Here is an 18,668-nt window from a genome sequence, read left to right as displayed (position 1 = left end):
TTTTTAATAAACCCTTTTTCATTCGACATACTTTATCTTAATCGAGATATTAATAAGGAACCAGCAGATCAAGTAGCTTTTGGAATAAAACACCAATTTTTTTAAAATTAAACACTATCTAAAGATTTGCATCGAAGCGTTTATTTTTGATAATGATTTTAATCACTGTCAGATATCATTATACTTGATCCAACTATACCACGTCACAAACGTGCCGCGACCCCCTGTGCTGGGTTTTTCTTTTCTATATTTAACCATTATACAGTGTGATTTTTTTATCATAACCCACTCAATTACTTATAGAATAAATATATTTAAACATTTTTTTTTTTTGGTTATGTTTAGCTACACATTATTCTTGAATTATTAACTATGTAATACTTTTATGTTCATCCCTTATGCCTTGTAAGAGTGTCAACTTTGTTTTTTTAATCGATAACTCATATATTGAATTTAATAAAATGTTTGAGTTTTTAATTCAATAGTAAATGACATTTGAATTTTTAATGAAACTTAATTTGTTTATTAGATGTAAACATTTAAAGTTTCAAATTTTTGAGTTAATATACATGTATAATACACAAGGGATTACAAATACAGTTAGCTAATTGGTTTTTTATGATATTGCTATCACAGTCACGGATTGTTTATTATCAATTATGACTATCAATAGATATACTTTTTGTATTGTCAGTTAGTGTATTTATAAACTCACAACAATGTACCTTACTATCATTGATAATAAGAATGCTGTGTACCTGCTAATATCGATGTCATAAAAAATTAAAGATAGATTTAAAATAAGCCATGAATAATTTTTGTCGTGGGAATAATAAAATTACTTCTAAACGTACATAATTCAAAAAAAATATTATTAACAACTATTACATCATCATTCTAATCGCTATTGTAGGTGTGTAACGTAAATGTTTTACTTGTTTTTATCATTCATAAAAAAAAATAATCCAGCTATTAAAGCTTGGCGCCCAACAATCAGACAGTTGCATTTTACGCAAACACACATCGTTTCCTACATATACTACAATCGATAAAAAATATCAAGAGTCATAAAATTCTCCCCCAAAACAACTGCAAATTTCATAGTAGAATTAATATTATTCGAATTAGTGTCATCCGTGTGTAATTTTCCTTCAGTTTACATTTTACGACAAACTATATGCAGTCATTTCATTTCAACAAAAAAATCCATGATCATACACCGTTTATTTTTATTTTCACCTTGTAGCTAAACAAATTTAACTAACTCATTGATTCTATCTTATCCCCATACCCTATCTCTTTTATTCATGATAAACCATCGCCGAAATTATATTTAACACTTGCTACTACTTTTACTTTTCATTATGTTATAATTATTATCATATCATTCCTGCCTTTATAACACTACTCTTTTTTTATGACAAAATTATCCTATCAATATTTATACTTCTTTTTTATGACAGTAAAATCAATCTATTTTGATATACTAATCATAATATTTGATCAAAAATTCACTAAGAGAGGCCGTTTTTTTTGTTTTTCGGTGTATTTTTGGTCAAAATACTAAAAATTCGTTGAGCGACCAGTAAACATTTTTTTTAAACATCTCAAATTTTCTTAATATGCCTATTTTAATGTATATAATATAGTTAAAATGGTTCTCATTAATATTTCGAAGATCGATTTTTTTTTATCCGCCCTAATATATATATATTATAACAAAATAGATTATACACTATTTTATATATACTTATGTATAAATAATAATAAAAAAAAAAATATATATATATATATACAGGGTGATTTTTTTATCATTACCCACTCAATTACTTATAGAATAAATATATTTAAACATTTTTTTTTTTTGGTTATGTTTAGCTACACATTATTCTTGAATTATTAACTATGTAATACTTTTATGTTCATCCCTTATGCCTTGTAAGAGTGTCAACTTTGTTTTTTTAATCGAGAACTCATATATTGAATTTAATAAAATGTTTGAGTTTTTAATTCAATAGTAAATGGCATTTGAATTTTTAATGAAACTTAATTTGTTTATTAGATGTAAACATTTAAAGTTTCAAATTTTTGAGTTAATATACATGCATAATACACAAGGGATAACAAATACAGGTAGCTTATTAGTTTTTTATGACATCAATATACGCAGGAAAACAGCATTGGTATTATCAATGGTAGTAAGGCACATTGTGGTGAGTTCATAAATACACTAACTGACTATATAAAAAGTATAACTATTGATAGTCATAATTGATAATAAACAATCTGTGACTGTGACAGCGATGTCATAAAAATCCAACTAACTACCTGTATTTATAAACCCTTGTGTATTATACATGTATATTAACTCAAACATTTCNTTGTGTATTATACATGTATATTAACTCAAACATTTCAAACTTTAAATGTTTACATCTAATAAACAAATTAAGTTTCATTAAAAATTCAAATGTCATTTACTATTGAATTAAAAACTCAAACATTTTATTAAATTCAATATATGAGTTCTCGATTAAAAAAACAAAGTTGACACTCTTACAAGGCATAAGGGATGAACATAAAAAGTTTTAAATAGTTAATAATTCAAGAATAAAGTGTAACTAAAGATAACCAAAAAAAAAAAATGTTAAAATTATGTTTATTCTGTAAGTAATTGAGTGTATTATGATAAAAAAATCACCCTGCATATATAAATTATTATTTTCACAAAAAAACGGACTTTCATTTTTTAAATTTTTTATTCGAAATTGAAAAATAATTTTAAAACTTTTAAATTTTACAATAAGATCTATAGGCTTAAAAAATTATGTTCAATTAATATTTTTAGAATAATTGATTTGGTACCACATAAATTCCAATTTATTCTGATTAAGCAAATAAACGTCATACTCTTCTGCTCGTTAATTTTTTGCTATATTAAAATACATCTTAATAAAATATTTCATTCATCTCAAACGCATAAAACTATGATAAAAAAACTTTTAAAACGCAAAACTGTAATAGTAATTTATTTATATGCAAGATTTTTTTCGTAATTATTATTATTCATGTTTACATACTTTGGTTGTATTGTGATAAATTATATTGAAAGCAATGTTTCATAACGTAATTTAAATAGCTATTATATATAAACGTAATCCCAAACCAACATATTACTTTAATATTAATAATCACAGTAAAATTTTAAATTGATTTTCAATTATGAAAAATATGGTATGAAATGAGAGTAACTTAATTTATAATTGTATTAATTATCGAAATTTACAATAAAAAATATAATTTATTACTTTACTATTTTAGCTCATTTTTATATCACCATTAATCACTATCGTTTTTTATTTGGTCAATTATTCGAGTAATGTATAACTTTTTTGTACTTAATACTAAGCTTAAGATAATAATTGAATCTGTGGATATTTTCCATAGAATATATAATAATTTTGAATCTTTTTTCGAAATTTAAAAAAATAAATTATATGGTGTCTAATTGACAATTTTAGAATTAACACATTTTAAATGAAAAAATAAACCTTTTCAATGATATTGTTTTTTATAACATAACACATAATACTTGGTTATACATATTACTAATAATCCCAGAACCTCACTTTTATCTATTAAGATTTGATCAATTATGGCTAATATTATTTAAAATATGTAACAGAGTATGTGACAGTCGTGTTCTCTGTTTTGTCTAAACAAAGAAAAATACGACAAAAAAAAAATTCATAATAAAAATGATGCGAGTGAGCATAAAATAAGTCGAGCAAAAATTCAAAATTAATCCTTTAAACTACTCAATACGCTTCTGTATGTTCATTAAAGAAACAAAAGAGTACTGAAGCCATCGTTTCATAGCCGTCGTCCAACCAAATTGTTATTTTTATGAATCAATATAATTTTAGCTTCGATGCGAAGCTGAAAAGGTATTCATTTTACTATGATATGTTATTTTGTTTTTTTTTGTGTCTGTTACCATTTTTTCTCAGTTTTCACCGAACAAATTCTTTTTTATATTTTAAACTTTATAATGCTATAACTATTTGAAAATTGTATAGATCATTACAACTTTTTTATGATAAGTACTATTTATTTTATTCTTTTATTCAACATACTTTTTTTTTTAAATTAGACCATTTCCCTTTATACAGGTGTAGTTATAAACTTAAAAATACTTTTTCAACTTATTTTTTATTAAAATATAATTGTTGATTATACTTAACCTAATAATCAAATATGAATATTTAATTAAATAATATTAATTAGAAGAATTTTGTTATTATTTACGCCATATGCAAAACTGTAATTGCAGATTTGAAATCGGTGAAAAAATGGGTTTGAAAAGTATATTTTGTTCTTTGATGTAAATTCCTTGTAGAGCATTAAATTTATTTATAAATAACAAACAATTTTTTTTTTTAATGCTGGGTTTTTTTTTAATGATAACATGTCTCCTTCATATATCATATTTTTTTTTAAATCTGAAGAGGTAAAATATTTAAAAATAGAAATAAAAAGTACACATTTTTTAAATTAATTTTTGAAAAATTTCCGGACACACTGCATTCTTTAAGTCTAAATTAAATATAATACACAAGTTAAAAATACAAAATTAGTCTTGAAAACTTTTCTTTATGTATACAAATCACAAGTAAACAATAACAATTTTTTTTGTTTAATCGTCGTTTTTCATTTCAAAATTACTATTAAAAAAAAATGTGTCGGACATATGTTATTACGTAAATTTATATATATATATATAAATGTAAACAGTATTTTCGTATACAGTTTTTATTATAATATTTAATTTAAAATTATGTTCATGTATCTATAATATTCAATGTTAATTAATTGCATCAAATATTAATTAAAAACTAAACAATATAAAAATATTGAAAAATCCATTTTTATAAACTCATATACTCTAGGATATATGTAACAGAAATAATTATATATATACAAATAATGAGGATAAATATCAAATTTAAAGTAACATCAATTCCGATTTCCTTAATTATATCCATATAAGTAGTACTTTGATTTATACATAAATAGTATAAAAGTATAATACAGTAATAAATACTTATTATATGTATGAAATTGATTTTCAATAATTTAATTTTGTCATTTTTACGGAGAAATTGTAAATTATTTGTATAATTCGTAACTTCTATGGCAAAAATGTATTAAAATTGAAGGATTTGATGCAAATTTTTTGTAAAATTATTCTATGTTAATTATGAATAAACTCACTGATCTATAATGAATTTGTCATTAGAGTAAAAATATATTTTTCTGCATACATGTTTTGCGCTGATTTCAAATATGCAATTAGATATATTCTAAATCCGCTATTTTTTGTGATTATAACTAATACGTAAAAAAAAGTAACCAATAAAATATAGGTTAAAATGATTTATTTCGATATCAATACAAAAAATAATGATTTTCATGAAAATTTGAGGTTTTCTCATAAATTTAATTTTAGTAGTAATTATAAGTTCGTGACTGCATACTTATTTAAACAATAACAATTTTTTTTCAATGTTTAAAATTTTTTTTAAGTTAAACATAATATTTTGAATAGAAATTATTTTTAACATATTTAAAAATTAATTTTTACATGTAAATACTCGTTCATTGTTATAAGTATAATTTCAAAAAATGATATAATAAAAAAGATCTAATTTCAGATATTTCACAAAAATTTGTTTTAGCAAAGTATATAATTTGATCTAGGAGGATTTAAAAATGTTTCATTTCAGTGATATGATTTCTTTAATTTGTTTTTGTTCACCTGATTTTCAAAAAATTGTGGCAGCTTTAAGTAAAAAAGTTGAAGAAGGTCTAACATTTTTAAAAATTATAATTTGTTGAGAATTTTCCCACTTTAAGGGGAACTAGAAATTTTTTTTTGATTTTTGACGATATCGTCGACTAAATATGATTTTTTATCTTTTGACGTATTGCTGAATGAAATTGATTCGATGAGAGCTAATAAATAGTGACAACAAAACAGAACACATCATAACAAAATTAATACCTTCTCAGCTTCGCATCGATGCTAAAAGTTTCTGTTGAAAAGTAGAAAATTATAGAAAAATTAGACAAACTAACTATTTTATCAAGTAAAATAACATTTTTTTTCTTTTAGATGCTGCCTCGAGTTCATCAAATGATCAGAGTATGTATTCAAATACTTATATTAAAACTATATTCTTAGCTTAAGCTTTAAAAACTTACCTACCTCATAACCCATTTATGGTAATTCATTTAATTACTCACAAAATAAATACAATATTGAGAAAAAAAATTGATTTTTTTTATGTTACAAAATTATCATTTTTTGATTTGTTATACTGTTATAAAAGAAATTCCGAATATTCACATACGTGTAGTGGAAGCTACAAGCATACAATGTAAGGGAAATTTTGGATAAAATGTAATAAAAATTTTATATCTTAAAAATGTTAAATTTTTTATTTTTTCGTCAAAATTACAATTATATTTAATAATTATTATACTTTAGAACTATGTAAACAATATTAGAAGTAATGTTTTTTAATTTATTTAAAAAAGTATTTAAAGAATAAATATCTTATTTGTATGAACGCAGTATCCGGTGGGTTCGTTAAAGTTCGTGGTTTATTTTGTCTTGAGATAGGCTATGTCGATGAAAAGGAATAAGGTGAACGTACTGTATGAATGAATTTTACAATATATAATTATAACAATTAAATGTATTAAACATGAATCATAAAATCTTGTATATACCAATTTGGATAGGGAGGACACTTAATACTAATGCCACAATGGCGCTGATATAAACAAATAATAAATTATACATGTGAGTAAGTATTAAAAGCAAGATGAACAAGTATTATATTTATCGACTAATTGAAACGACTGATAATAATGTTGAATATTGAAAGAATCAATTAAAATCAAATGCAAGTAGTTGAACAACGTGTACAATATGCTGTGAACTGTACTGTTTTGTGATGTATATCAGAAAATATCTAGACCCAACGTCGATATACTGAGCGCACAAGGGAGCGACAATCGCAAAGGTGATATTTTACTTTTACAACAAAACGAATATAAAAATGCTGGCTCGCAAGCGCCATAGAGCTTATAGCTAAAAAGCACTAAGATGGCAGCGGCAATGCAGACATAGAGAGAAGACTGACAACAACTCGGTTAAGCACAACGATAGAAAAAATTATCACAATACAATTTCTCGATAGCACATTCGACCGTTATGTATCCAACATTATTAATAAATTTTCTATTTAACTGTTCACTTTTAAAACAAAATATCCCAATTTTCATACACATACGCTGGAACATTTTAACGCATAGAATGTAAGGGAAAATGCCTGATAAATAGTGATAATAACATGTGTACGAATTTTCGGTATTTAAAGCCAAAATTACACTAATTTAGTGTAAAAGTAACGCATATACTAAAAATATTTTATTGGTGTATATACATTTTTGGATTTTTTCTTACAGTGTATAATTTTTTACTTTTTTTACAAAATTATGCCTGTACATGTATACATTCGGTCAATCAGTAAAGTCTAATAGGAAGGAGAAATAAGTACCTCATTTTTTTTCTAAAAGGTGATGATTTACCTTTTAGAAAAAAAATATTTTAAAAAGTTTTAAGAGTTAAATATAATTATATATAGGGCGATTTTTTGCAGCTTTCGATTTCACTTCAATAAGTATATTAAAAGGAAAGGGGCTGTCCTTTCAAACAAATATCAAGTGGGAACTTAAACAATGACACACACTTTGTCACCATGTTAGTTCCTTCAATCATAATGGAGTTGCGTCAGGTCAATAGTCGGTGTAAAAATCTTGCCAAATCATTGTAAGGTAGAACCGACCATAGATAGTTGGATTAAAGACAATAGTCTTCATCTCTTAAGGAGATGATAATAAGCTACTTAAATGTGTATAGGGTGATCCAGTTATTGTTTTTCACTAATTTTCATCAAAAGATTTTTTTTTTTTTCAGAAGTTAATAATACCCTATCCATATTAATTAACACAACAAATTGTATTTCTTCTTCTATCCCCTTTTTAAAACTGTATCAAAATTTTTAAATGAAAACATACACGTATAATTGGATTAAAAACAAGGAATCTATGAGTATGACTGCTCGATAACAATTTTTGAATCAGTATTTCGGAAGCTATTAACTCTTAAGAATAAAGAATGGATATGAAGAGCGAGTCTATTTATGTTTAGACCTTCTGATTTTCTTTCAATATGAAGTAAACCAATTACAATCATATAGTACCTTCTATACAGAATGTTTCATGTCAACGCTGACGCGATCCCGCGTCGCTTCGCGTCACACGGAGCACCGCGACCCGTGCCAACCTTATCAGCCGTCGCCATACTACATGTTTATGATATTTGACCAACACCGCGTGCGATACGCTACGGTACCAAGTCCAGCAAGTGCCGCACGTCCGACGACGACCCACCACAAATATAAGTTGAAGTCACCTTCGTGATGACGAACTGCCCACGCTAACAGAACGTCAGTATTTATTAGTAATGGGTATTCGAATTGTTTTTATACAACCGAATAGTTTATTTTTAGCATAAACTATCGAATAGTTTTAAAAACTATTCAAATAGGCTACCGAATGGTTTTAAAAAATATTCGATTAGTTCTACCTAAAATTTTTATTAAGTATACTTAATTATAGTAAGAAGATAATTAACGAATACTAAAAATAAATAAATTAAGTAAATAATTGGCTTTACGCCACTTTTTAGTGAAAACTTGAGTCGGCTACATCATTCTATTAAGTACCCTGTCAACGCTCATGACATTTGATTCAATCAGGGGTGAAACTAAAGGGGGGACTGAGAGGGCAACTTGTCCCCTTAAACTTACCCCAGTTCATTTTTAAAATTTCAAAAATTATTAAAATATTTACGTAAAAGAGCCAAGAGTATAAACATAATAAATCATATAAGACAAATAATACCAAGGTATTAATACAAGTTAAGTTCGCAATTATTAAATTTTAATAGTAAAACATTAATATAATCCTTATTGAAAATACACATAATGTAATCTATAAACTAAATTTATGCCAAATTATAGGTATCCGGACATTTTCCTGCATATACAAGCTTCCGCAAATAAAAAACGTTAATTCTATTAAAATCTCATTATATTTTCATTTCAATCAACATTTTTTCGCATGTACAAGCTTCCAAAAACTTTAGCAAATACCCTATCGAATGACCTTCACAAGTAAATATTATGAGCCAAATTCGACAAATACCTGTACCATCTTCAACATATATAATAACATACTATAGTATAGTATTCAACATAGTATATTTGTTATCGCTCGAGTCTTGCACTTCTTTGAACGCATTCTTGGATATTCCCAATATCAGCGAGAATCACATTATGGCGAGTGATAGTAGACATATCCATTGAGAAAAAGGAAGTTTCTGACAATTCCTGCAATCATTATTTACTAGAAATTTTAATTTTTATACGCGAAAAATTTCGAAATGCCAATAAATAACAAAAACGGATCGTCACACACGGCCTTGTTAAATGCGATGATCTAGTTGTCATGGTAATTCGAAAATAAAAAAATTGAGTTTATTTTAATTTATTTTTATATTTGTTATATATATAAAAAATGTCCGTGCGGAAAAATGGTCATGCAGAAATCAAGTTTGCGGAAAGTTTAATGCGAAAATATATATACGGAAATATGTACCCCAATCCAAATTATATATACTTAAGTAAATGATACATTAAAAAAATTTTTAAATTTATGTAAATTAATCAATTTTACTCTAAACAAATTTATGTAATATTTGTAGTCTTTAATAGTAGTGTAAAAATGTTTAATTTATTAATAAATTTGAACTTTTAAGGCATTCTGACTGCCTAAAGCCAAAGTTTAAATATGGGTAAACGTAGAAAAGTGAAAGTTGTGGAAGTATATTTGACAATGATTTTAAGACCAGACATGAAACGGCTTGTCACAATAGAAAACGTATTAGAGTTAAGGAACCAGGGGCTCCTAAAAATCCATTTGTAGCTGCACTTGAAGCTTCTAATAAGAATTTACAAGTGGCTTCATCAAGTTTATTGGAAAATGTTTGTATATAAAGTCACAATTAAAATATAGTTATTTCTTAACTCATACTATGAGCTTAGAAAAAAATTAGATTAAATATTATAAATTGTCATGTTGGTTATTAATAATATTTAATAATTTTAATACAATAACTTCACACCTATAGTTATTAAAATCTAAGTTTAGTTCTAAAACTAGTCCCAATTTTCCACTGAATCTAAAATATCATTAACCATTTAAAAATCAAGTATAGTTTATTTTGTAAAATAGCTAACTGATGAATAATTTTGTTAGGTTAACTCAAAATTAAGTCCAACCTCCGATGTCCAGTCATCAATATCTGTTATTGAGGCTAGTGACAATGCACATGTTTCTGAAATTGAATTTATGGAAACCAATGGAACTCAAAAAGAGAGCGAATTAAAAGTCATTAATGAACTTATTCATTGTGATTGCACTAATCAAAGTTCAGAAACAAATTTAGAATATTCAGATTTAACAGGAAACGTCTTTGGTTGTGCTGGTCAGTTTAAAAATTTAATTGATTATATAGATATGTGTAAACCAATAATTCAAAAACTTCATGAAGATGAAGTTGTAAATAGTTACAAGTTTGTAATTAAAGTTAAAGATGCTATAACACACATCCTTAAAACTTCCTCTTCCCTAATGGATAGATGCAATGTTTTAATGATACAAATAGATACAGTTCCAGAAAATTTTACCGAAAAAGATACTGTGAGTAGTAAAGTTCATCATGATCCAGGACTCAGAATTAAATAACTTCAGATAATCAAAAACAATACCTAATTTTGCTAGGCCCACATCAACCAAAATTAAATATTTACCCAAAGCGAGAAGCACGTCGTTTTAATCCATCTTGGTATATTGAATACCCACACCTGGAATATAGTACAGCAAAAGATGCAGCTTGCTGTTTTGTTTGTAGTTTATTTCCTGATGTCGTCAAAAAAGTAAGGGATTATTAGAACGAAATCGGTGTAACTGGATGGAAAAAAATGAAAGGCTCCAGTGGTGTAAATAAAATTGGAAAATTACAGAAACATTTCATTTCTGAAGCGCACAAATCTGCATTGACTGATTATTGCAATTACACGAAAAAATCGAATAACATTGATGTTATGCTCGACAAAACAGTACGTGAGCGAAAAATTCAGGAAGAGAGCAATCAAAATTTTCACAAAGAAGTATTTTGTATCTACTGGATGTAACCAAAACCCTCGCTAGACAAGGTTTAGCATTCAGAGGAAAAGATGATGATGAAAATGGTAACCTTACACAAATTACGTATTTACTTTCTAGACACTGTCCCTTGTTAAAAAAATGGCTTAATGATTCTTGTTATCGGCCATACCATTTTACATATTTGAGCCCCCAATCTCAAAACGAGTTCATAACCATCCTTGCGTCATCAGTGAACAAAACTATTAGAGCAAAAGTTAGGGAATCCGGGCAGTTTTCTATAATGGCTGATACTACGCCTGATTTGTCACATACAGATAGGCTATCAGTAGTTGTAAGGTTCGTCAATAATGAAGGTACAGCAGAGGAAAGATTAATAGAAGTCCGCGAAGTTTTAAATAAGACTAGCGTAGGAAGGCAAATGACATATTAGACAAACTACAAAAGAATGAGTTAGATTCTGATAATCTTGTTTTTCAGTCATATGATTTCACCAGCAGAATGTCTGGAGTATTTAATGGAGCACAACAAAAATTAACTGAGATATTAGGTAGAAAAATACCTTATATTCCATGTCAAGCTCATAGAATGAACACATTCATTGAACATGGATGTGAAGCTAGTCTTATTATATCTGATATGTTTTCAGTAATGCAAGAAGTTTATGTATTTTTTTCTTCGGGTACAAAACGATATTATTCATTACTGAACAAACTAGCTGATATTGAAACTGCATTGAAACTCAGAAATTTGTCAAAGACGAGATGGACAGCACGTGCTGAAGCAATTAAGTCTGTTTGGTTATCATATCATTTAATTATTGAAGTTTTAGATGAGATAACAAATACCAAGGACAAATTCGATAAATCCACCAGAAATGCAGCGTATTTTTTATCAAAACGTTTAATTTCTGTAGACTTTGTTGTAAGTATTCTATTTATGAAAAATGTTTTGTATAAGATGAAGTTGTTAACTGAGTGCCTCGAATCAACTGAACTTAACATAGCTGATTCAATCATATTCATGTCAAGTACTCTAGAATCATTAAATATTATTAATTCTGATGTAGATGGTATGGATAACCTTATAAATATTTCAATTGAGTTTTTGAAATCTTTTGATGTGGATGCTGAAAAAGAGTTTACAGTTCATCATAGACGCCGACTTGTACCTAAGCGCCTTGATAATAATAGAGATAATGCAGCTAATATGTCATTTAAAATATTTTATAGGAAAGAATATAAATCTGTGTTGGATGAGCTCACGTCACTGATGAAAAATTATTTGGAAAGTTGCATTGGTACAATTAAACCATTATATAATCTGTTCAACCCCCCATTATCAAGGAACAACGTAACTAAAACTGGAAATCAAGATGCAATGAAATTTTTACCCAAACAATTTGTTGTAGATTCGTTACATTTACAGGTTGAGTTAGAAGTACTTTACGACCAATGTAAAGAAGTAAAAACTGTTTCAGATGTAGTTGTATTTTCAGAACTATCAAAAAAAATGCTTCCCATAGCTAATAGAATGTCTCGTTTATTGTGTACAGCCCCAGTAACTGTAGCTGGAAATGAGCGTTCATTTGACAAATTAAAGTTGGTATAAAATTACTTAAGGAGAACTCAAATTGACTCCCGTTTAAGCGATTTGCTATTACTTTCTACCGAAAGAGACATATTGGATGACATAAAATTAGATTTTATTGCTAAAAAATGGTCAAACTTAAAAGAAAGAAGAATTTGAATTAATTAAATTTTTGTATCTATAACTTTATTTGTTTTTTATACGTTTTTTATTTTTAATAGTCAGTCGGCAAAATGGACCTAGTTGCCCTCCTAAAAAAATTACATCGCTATGCCNATTTGTTTTTTATACGTTTTTTATTTTTAATAGTCAGTCGGCAAAATGGACCTAGTTGCCCTCCTAAAAAAATTACATCGCTACGCCTGGATTCAATTATCATTTTGTCGAAAATTTTTTTTTTAATAATTATAAATATTATCGCATTCGAAAATGATTCTCGTAAGATTTTTTTCCAAAAAGTAGTATAAATTAGATTTAGAAAAAACGATTTTGATAATTCTCTGATTTTTTTTATACATTTCATTTGTTTCAAACTTACAGGTTTAATATGTATGTTATTCACTGTTAGTAGTATAATTTTGAAACTATAATTACTTATGTAGGTATACATTTTTGTATAGTTTTAAACTGAAACTTCTATAGATTAAAATTTGCAGTTAAGTTTAAAATACGACAATAATGAGTAGATTTTAAAATTAAATTCATTTTAAAATATGATTCATAAAACTTTTACAGTCTCTGATTGATATACAAAATTGACTCTATTTATTAAAACTAAATATTGATAATGTTTCAGATTTATATAATGGTAATTCTGAAGTAGGTGACCATTGTTGCATTTGTCTAGAAGAGCCACTGGAGGTTTCAATGCTTCCTTGTAATCATCAGATTGGATTAAATTGTGCTAATGACAATTCTACAAATCCAAAAATTTTTAAATGTCCACTTTGTAGAGAACCAATAATAGGATATCAATTCCCAAGTATGCATTAACTTAAGATTAAATTTTAAATTTATAAAAAGTTTTTAAAAATTAATATATTTTGATGACCCCTAACAGATATGTAGTGTCTATTGAATTATTTGACTTTATATAAAGTTAAAAGAATTGATTATATAATCTCTTAGCGTCTTTAGGTCAAGTATATGGGTTTGGACAAATTAAAAATATTTTTATCAATTAGTTTAGAAATAATTGGTGCAAATAGTTTTTTAAACTTGAGAGTGCTCAAATTACAAGGACTAAAAAAAATATTCTTGCTACGATCCAAATAATGTACCCAGCCTTTTGTATTATTTATGAATTATAAACGTCAACCAGTCATAGAATACAGATTAAAATTACTTAGGCATATAAAACAAATTTAGAATTAATATTAAACAATATACTACTTAACTGACATATTATAATATAACTAATTAATAAACTAAAGCTAATACAAGATGAATTTTGTTTTATGAGAAATTGAATAAAAGGTGATAGGTTTTTTTTTTTAATTAAACTGGTTACGTTCTATCTTAGCTGGTAACCAAAAATGATGAATTTTTTTTTTTGTACTGGTTTCGAGCACTTATTTAACTCTAAATATTGCTTTTGAATAAAACTATGAAAACTAAATTTATTGATTATTAAACAAAATTAATGTCACAAGAACTAATAATTATTTTTTATTTTGACTCATTAATATTACTTAGAAAATGACTAACAAATTAACTAACATTCTCATTCTAGTTCCCAAAAAATTATATTAAATATCTATCAGTGTAATATTTTTCAGGTGATACAAATGGTTTTGGTAAGTTATTTTCAAAATTAAAAACTTAAAATAAAAAATGCTTTTATTAATCAGTTTGTAATATCAGTACTGTTTTTAATAAAACATAAAATCATTTATTTTGTTTTATTTAAACAAAATGTTTTTTTACAACCCAGATTTTATGTGAAATATGTTTTGGTTAATCTTTTAATTTAATTTAATTTTTTTTGTATAATAATATTCTAATTTTTTTTGTATAATAATATTCTAATTTTTTCATTATAAAATATATTTTAATTAATAAATATTTCAATTAACTATTTTTAAATATAGTAATTTTCATTTTTTTCTCTGTAACATAAACTAATTCTTACGATAAAATATACTACATAATATATAATATACGACGAAAACATTTTTTTCTTACAAAGTGTTATTGTAAAGTTTTTTGAATCGAATAAATTTTTCTTTACAAACATTGAAAATTTTCAATTATTATAAAAAAATTTGTGTTATACCAGATTTTGATCATCTGTATATTTTGAATCATATTTGGTGATAGGGCAATTTTGATGTATTTTTAATATTAAATACCTTCTCAGCTTCGCATCGAAGCTAAAAAAGAGATATTAATCAAAAACAAAAATATACACTTTTATCGCGTAAATTATAAATGAAAACGACAAAAGAAATTAATTTTTTTATTATTCAGATGCTGATCTTGATTGTTGTTGTGGCAACGAAATATCTCAGTTAACTCTAAAACCTTGCAATCATAGACTTGGATATGCATGTGCATATAATTTAAATAAAGAGTTTAAAGAAGGAACAACAAAATGTCCAAAATGTGGTGATTTAATTACTAGATTTGAAAATTATTGTAAGTATTTCATAAGACACATTTTATCTAACATTGACATAACATTTAAAATTGAAAAAACTTTTCTGCTACTTATTCAAATACCTTTAAATTGAAAATATGTCTTGAACAATTGAGAATTAAAAAGTTTACCTATAATTACTTCATAAGTATTAAAATTTTAGGACCCTCAACAGTTTTTAGTGTTCTTTAATCAACCAAATTTGTAATACATTTGCTAGCTCTATCAAATGTGATGCACTTTAACCTATAGGTTAATATCCATTTTTGCGTAACACTTTCCTATATAAAAAATTTAATTTATAATTACTTCTTACGATTAACTAAGTAAACATTTAAATAAACATTAGTAAAATTAATATTAAATGTAATTTCTTTCAGTTATTCCCTTTGAAGTAAGAATGCAATTAAGTCCACCCCAATATAACTCTTACTCTGGAACAAATCAAGATCATACACTAAATCTTCATGTTAATCGTCGTCGTCCAGGACGTTTGAATACTATTCGAAGATTTTTACGTTTTGCGTAATATGCGCAACAAATTATTCGATAACAATTCAAATAAAAATTTTAAAATATTGTTCTTTTATTAGTTATTATTTAATATTAAAAATAATATAATTTAAAACACAGGTATCATTATTTTTTTTAATTTAAGCATTTTATAAACATTATTTTTTTTTAATACAATGTGTTTTCAATGTACCATGATAGAGTTACAAATTCATATTTAAACTCGGAGATCAAAATTTTTAATAAAGCCCATACTGTTATAATAAACCAAAAATAAAAATAAAATGTAAAGGTATAAAAGGGGGACAATAAAAGAAAATATAAGAAATAATAAGATCAGCCTTGGTGGGGTTGGGTAGGGAAGTTAAATATTTTTAGTTAATTTTTTTATTAATGGTTTATTATAATTTTTTATTAATTTAATAACAGTATATTACGCAATAGATTGTTAGAGGTTCGAAATTATAGGTTAAATTGTACTTACCTTACGGTTAAATTAATTTAATAATATTTAAAGTAATACAATGTTTATTCTGTTATTAAATGCACTACGTATACGATTTACACTACACGTCATATAGTCCAAAAATAAATAGAAAAAAGACTAAGTGTTTTTAAATTGAAAAATATTCAAAGTCCAAATTAATTAAAAAAACCCAGCAAAGTGTTTATTGTTATTTAGTTATTTTGGCCAGCTTAAAAATATAAAGAAAACGTTCTATTATATCTACTAGATTTCAATACTAATACTAATCCATTACACGTATTATTTCTCAAATGACATATAAAGAGTTATTCATTAAAGACAAGACACGCATTTCTTTGGAATCTATTGAACATTTTTATTTTTATTTTGTAAAGGCTAATATTTTTTATAAGAACTCTACAATAAAATGTAGTTGAATTATTTTTCTTTTCGACACTTCAGGGATAAAAAAAACTTAACAAAACTGGTACAATGTTGTACGATCAATATTGAGTAAACAATATTGTAATAAAACCGTTTGAATGGATGAAAAAATGTATAAGAACATAATTTTTTTTGATTAATTGTTTCCAACAAGAATAGAAAAAATGTATTATAAATGTTTATAAAACATTTTATATAGACTTAATAACAGTTTACTTAAACAGTTTTCCAATGGTGATATATAGAATGGTTCTTTTATCATAACTAACTCAATTACTAGTAGAATAAAAACAATTTTGATTTGTATTTTTATTTAATTTTATATTGTTCTCAAAATATGAGCTATTTATTAGGCGTGTCAATTTTTTTTTCAAATAGGAACATATCTTGAATTTAATAAAATATTTAAGTTTTTTTAAACAGTAAATGGTTTTTTTTTAAATTTTAATTAAACTTTATTCGTTTGTAATAAATTTTTTTAATGGAATACATGTATAATATACGAGGGGTTATAGCTATTTTTTTTTTTACCATGTTTCTATCGATAGAAACGTAGCGTTTATTGTCATTATATCTTTATCGAAAAATATGAATAAAGCTTACTAATTAAATCTTGTTGTCTATAATTTAAAACTTCTTTTGGGATCAGTGTTTTCAAAAAAACACATCCCGACTGACTCATTTTTGAATTTAAGCATATAACAATGTCTACATTCCTTGTCCATAGCACCAATCGTCACTTTCGAATGAGCGTAATATTCAATCAATATCCGGCTCATAATCAGCGACAGTCATAAGAACAAATCAATGCACAATGCACTTGTTGGCGTTGTCGGTCTTTTGCTCTGCGTGTGTTCACGACGAACCGGCGCACTTGTCTTTGCTCCAATCATCGTTGTTCATTGCGTTCAGCTCGTGTCTATTGTGATTGAGATTCGCACAATTGCGCCATATTTACACGCACATTTGTATTATCGGATTAGATTTGTTCGTCTATTCCTTGTGCTCTTCTGTTTCTCATGTTTGTAGCAGCATTTGTTCGACGACTCCAATTGGCCCCTTTGTATCTTGCTGGAATTGTTCACCGTAAATCACATGCACAAATAGATAAAATTGAAGTACTTAATTATGAAAAACAAAAAAAACCTACTGATAATATTCTTTTGTTATTATACCCACTAGGGTGATCCTTATTTTTCGACTTAGGAAATTCCTTGGTCTCACCCCCCAAATTTGTTTATATACATGTAAAAACGAACCAAAAAAAATTTCACGTCAATCAGACAAGTTTAACCCGTGCCTACTCGGGGTTGAAAATTGGACAATAGGGGTAGATTGCTAGAGTTTTGTACATAATTCGGAAATGAGCGATCATAGAAAAAAAATAGAATATAAATTGTTGACAATGTTATGAACTATAAGTTTAATTCTTACACATTTTTTTTAAACTCATTAGTTTTTGAGCAAAATTTAAAACTATACTATATTTTATCGATTTGTCGAAATTACAATTTATTTTATACTCTTTTTATGATTTATTTTTGTATATATTATAATCAGTCACCCCAGTACACAGTTTATATTACATAAATGTAGTTATAACTGTTTGATGTATTGAATTAATCAATATTTTTTTTACACTGTACAGTTTAAAAC

The 18,668-nt window shown here is 26.0% G+C and overlaps 1 protein-coding gene across 5 annotated transcripts; it reads left to right on the top strand.

Moving 5' to 3' along the window:
- The first annotated feature begins 3,147 nt into the window (after positions 1 to 3,147).
- On the top strand, positions 3,148 to 16,217 carry LOC126894511 (uncharacterized). 5 transcript variants are annotated; one of them, XM_050665566.1, is made up of 8 exons: positions 3,148 to 3,234; positions 3,322 to 3,376; positions 6,176 to 6,205; positions 10,453 to 10,681; positions 13,748 to 13,933; positions 14,730 to 14,747; positions 15,421 to 15,588; positions 15,970 to 16,217. In XM_050665566.1, the coding sequence occupies exons 3-8, from the start codon at positions 6,176 to 6,178 to the stop codon at positions 16,116 to 16,118; spliced, it is 780 nt and encodes a 259-aa protein (XP_050521523.1). In that variant the 5' UTR covers positions 3,148 to 3,234; positions 3,322 to 3,376; the 3' UTR covers positions 16,119 to 16,217. The 5 variants fall into 5 exon arrangements, with proteins under 5 accessions (XP_050521523.1, XP_050521527.1, XP_050521526.1 ...); XM_050665569.1 differs by lacking the exons at positions 3,148 to 3,234; positions 3,322 to 3,376 and adding exons at positions 9,156 to 9,645; positions 9,740 to 10,178 and having other exon boundaries at positions 6,189 to 6,205; XM_050665567.1 differs by lacking the exons at positions 3,148 to 3,234; positions 3,322 to 3,376 and adding exons at positions 9,156 to 9,817; positions 9,953 to 10,178 and having other exon boundaries at positions 6,189 to 6,205.
- The last annotated feature ends 2,451 nt before the right edge of the window (positions 16,218 to 18,668 follow it).

This window comes from Daktulosphaira vitifoliae, unplaced genomic scaffold, assembly GCF_025091365.1.
Source record: "Daktulosphaira vitifoliae isolate Bord-2020 unplaced genomic scaffold, ASM2509136v1 Scaffold_1, whole genome shotgun sequence".
Classification (NCBI taxonomy): Eukaryota; Metazoa; Arthropoda; class Insecta; order Hemiptera; family Phylloxeridae; genus Daktulosphaira; species Daktulosphaira vitifoliae.
Note: the sequence above shows the minus strand (reverse complement) of the source record. Positions and strands in the feature narration are given on the sequence as shown.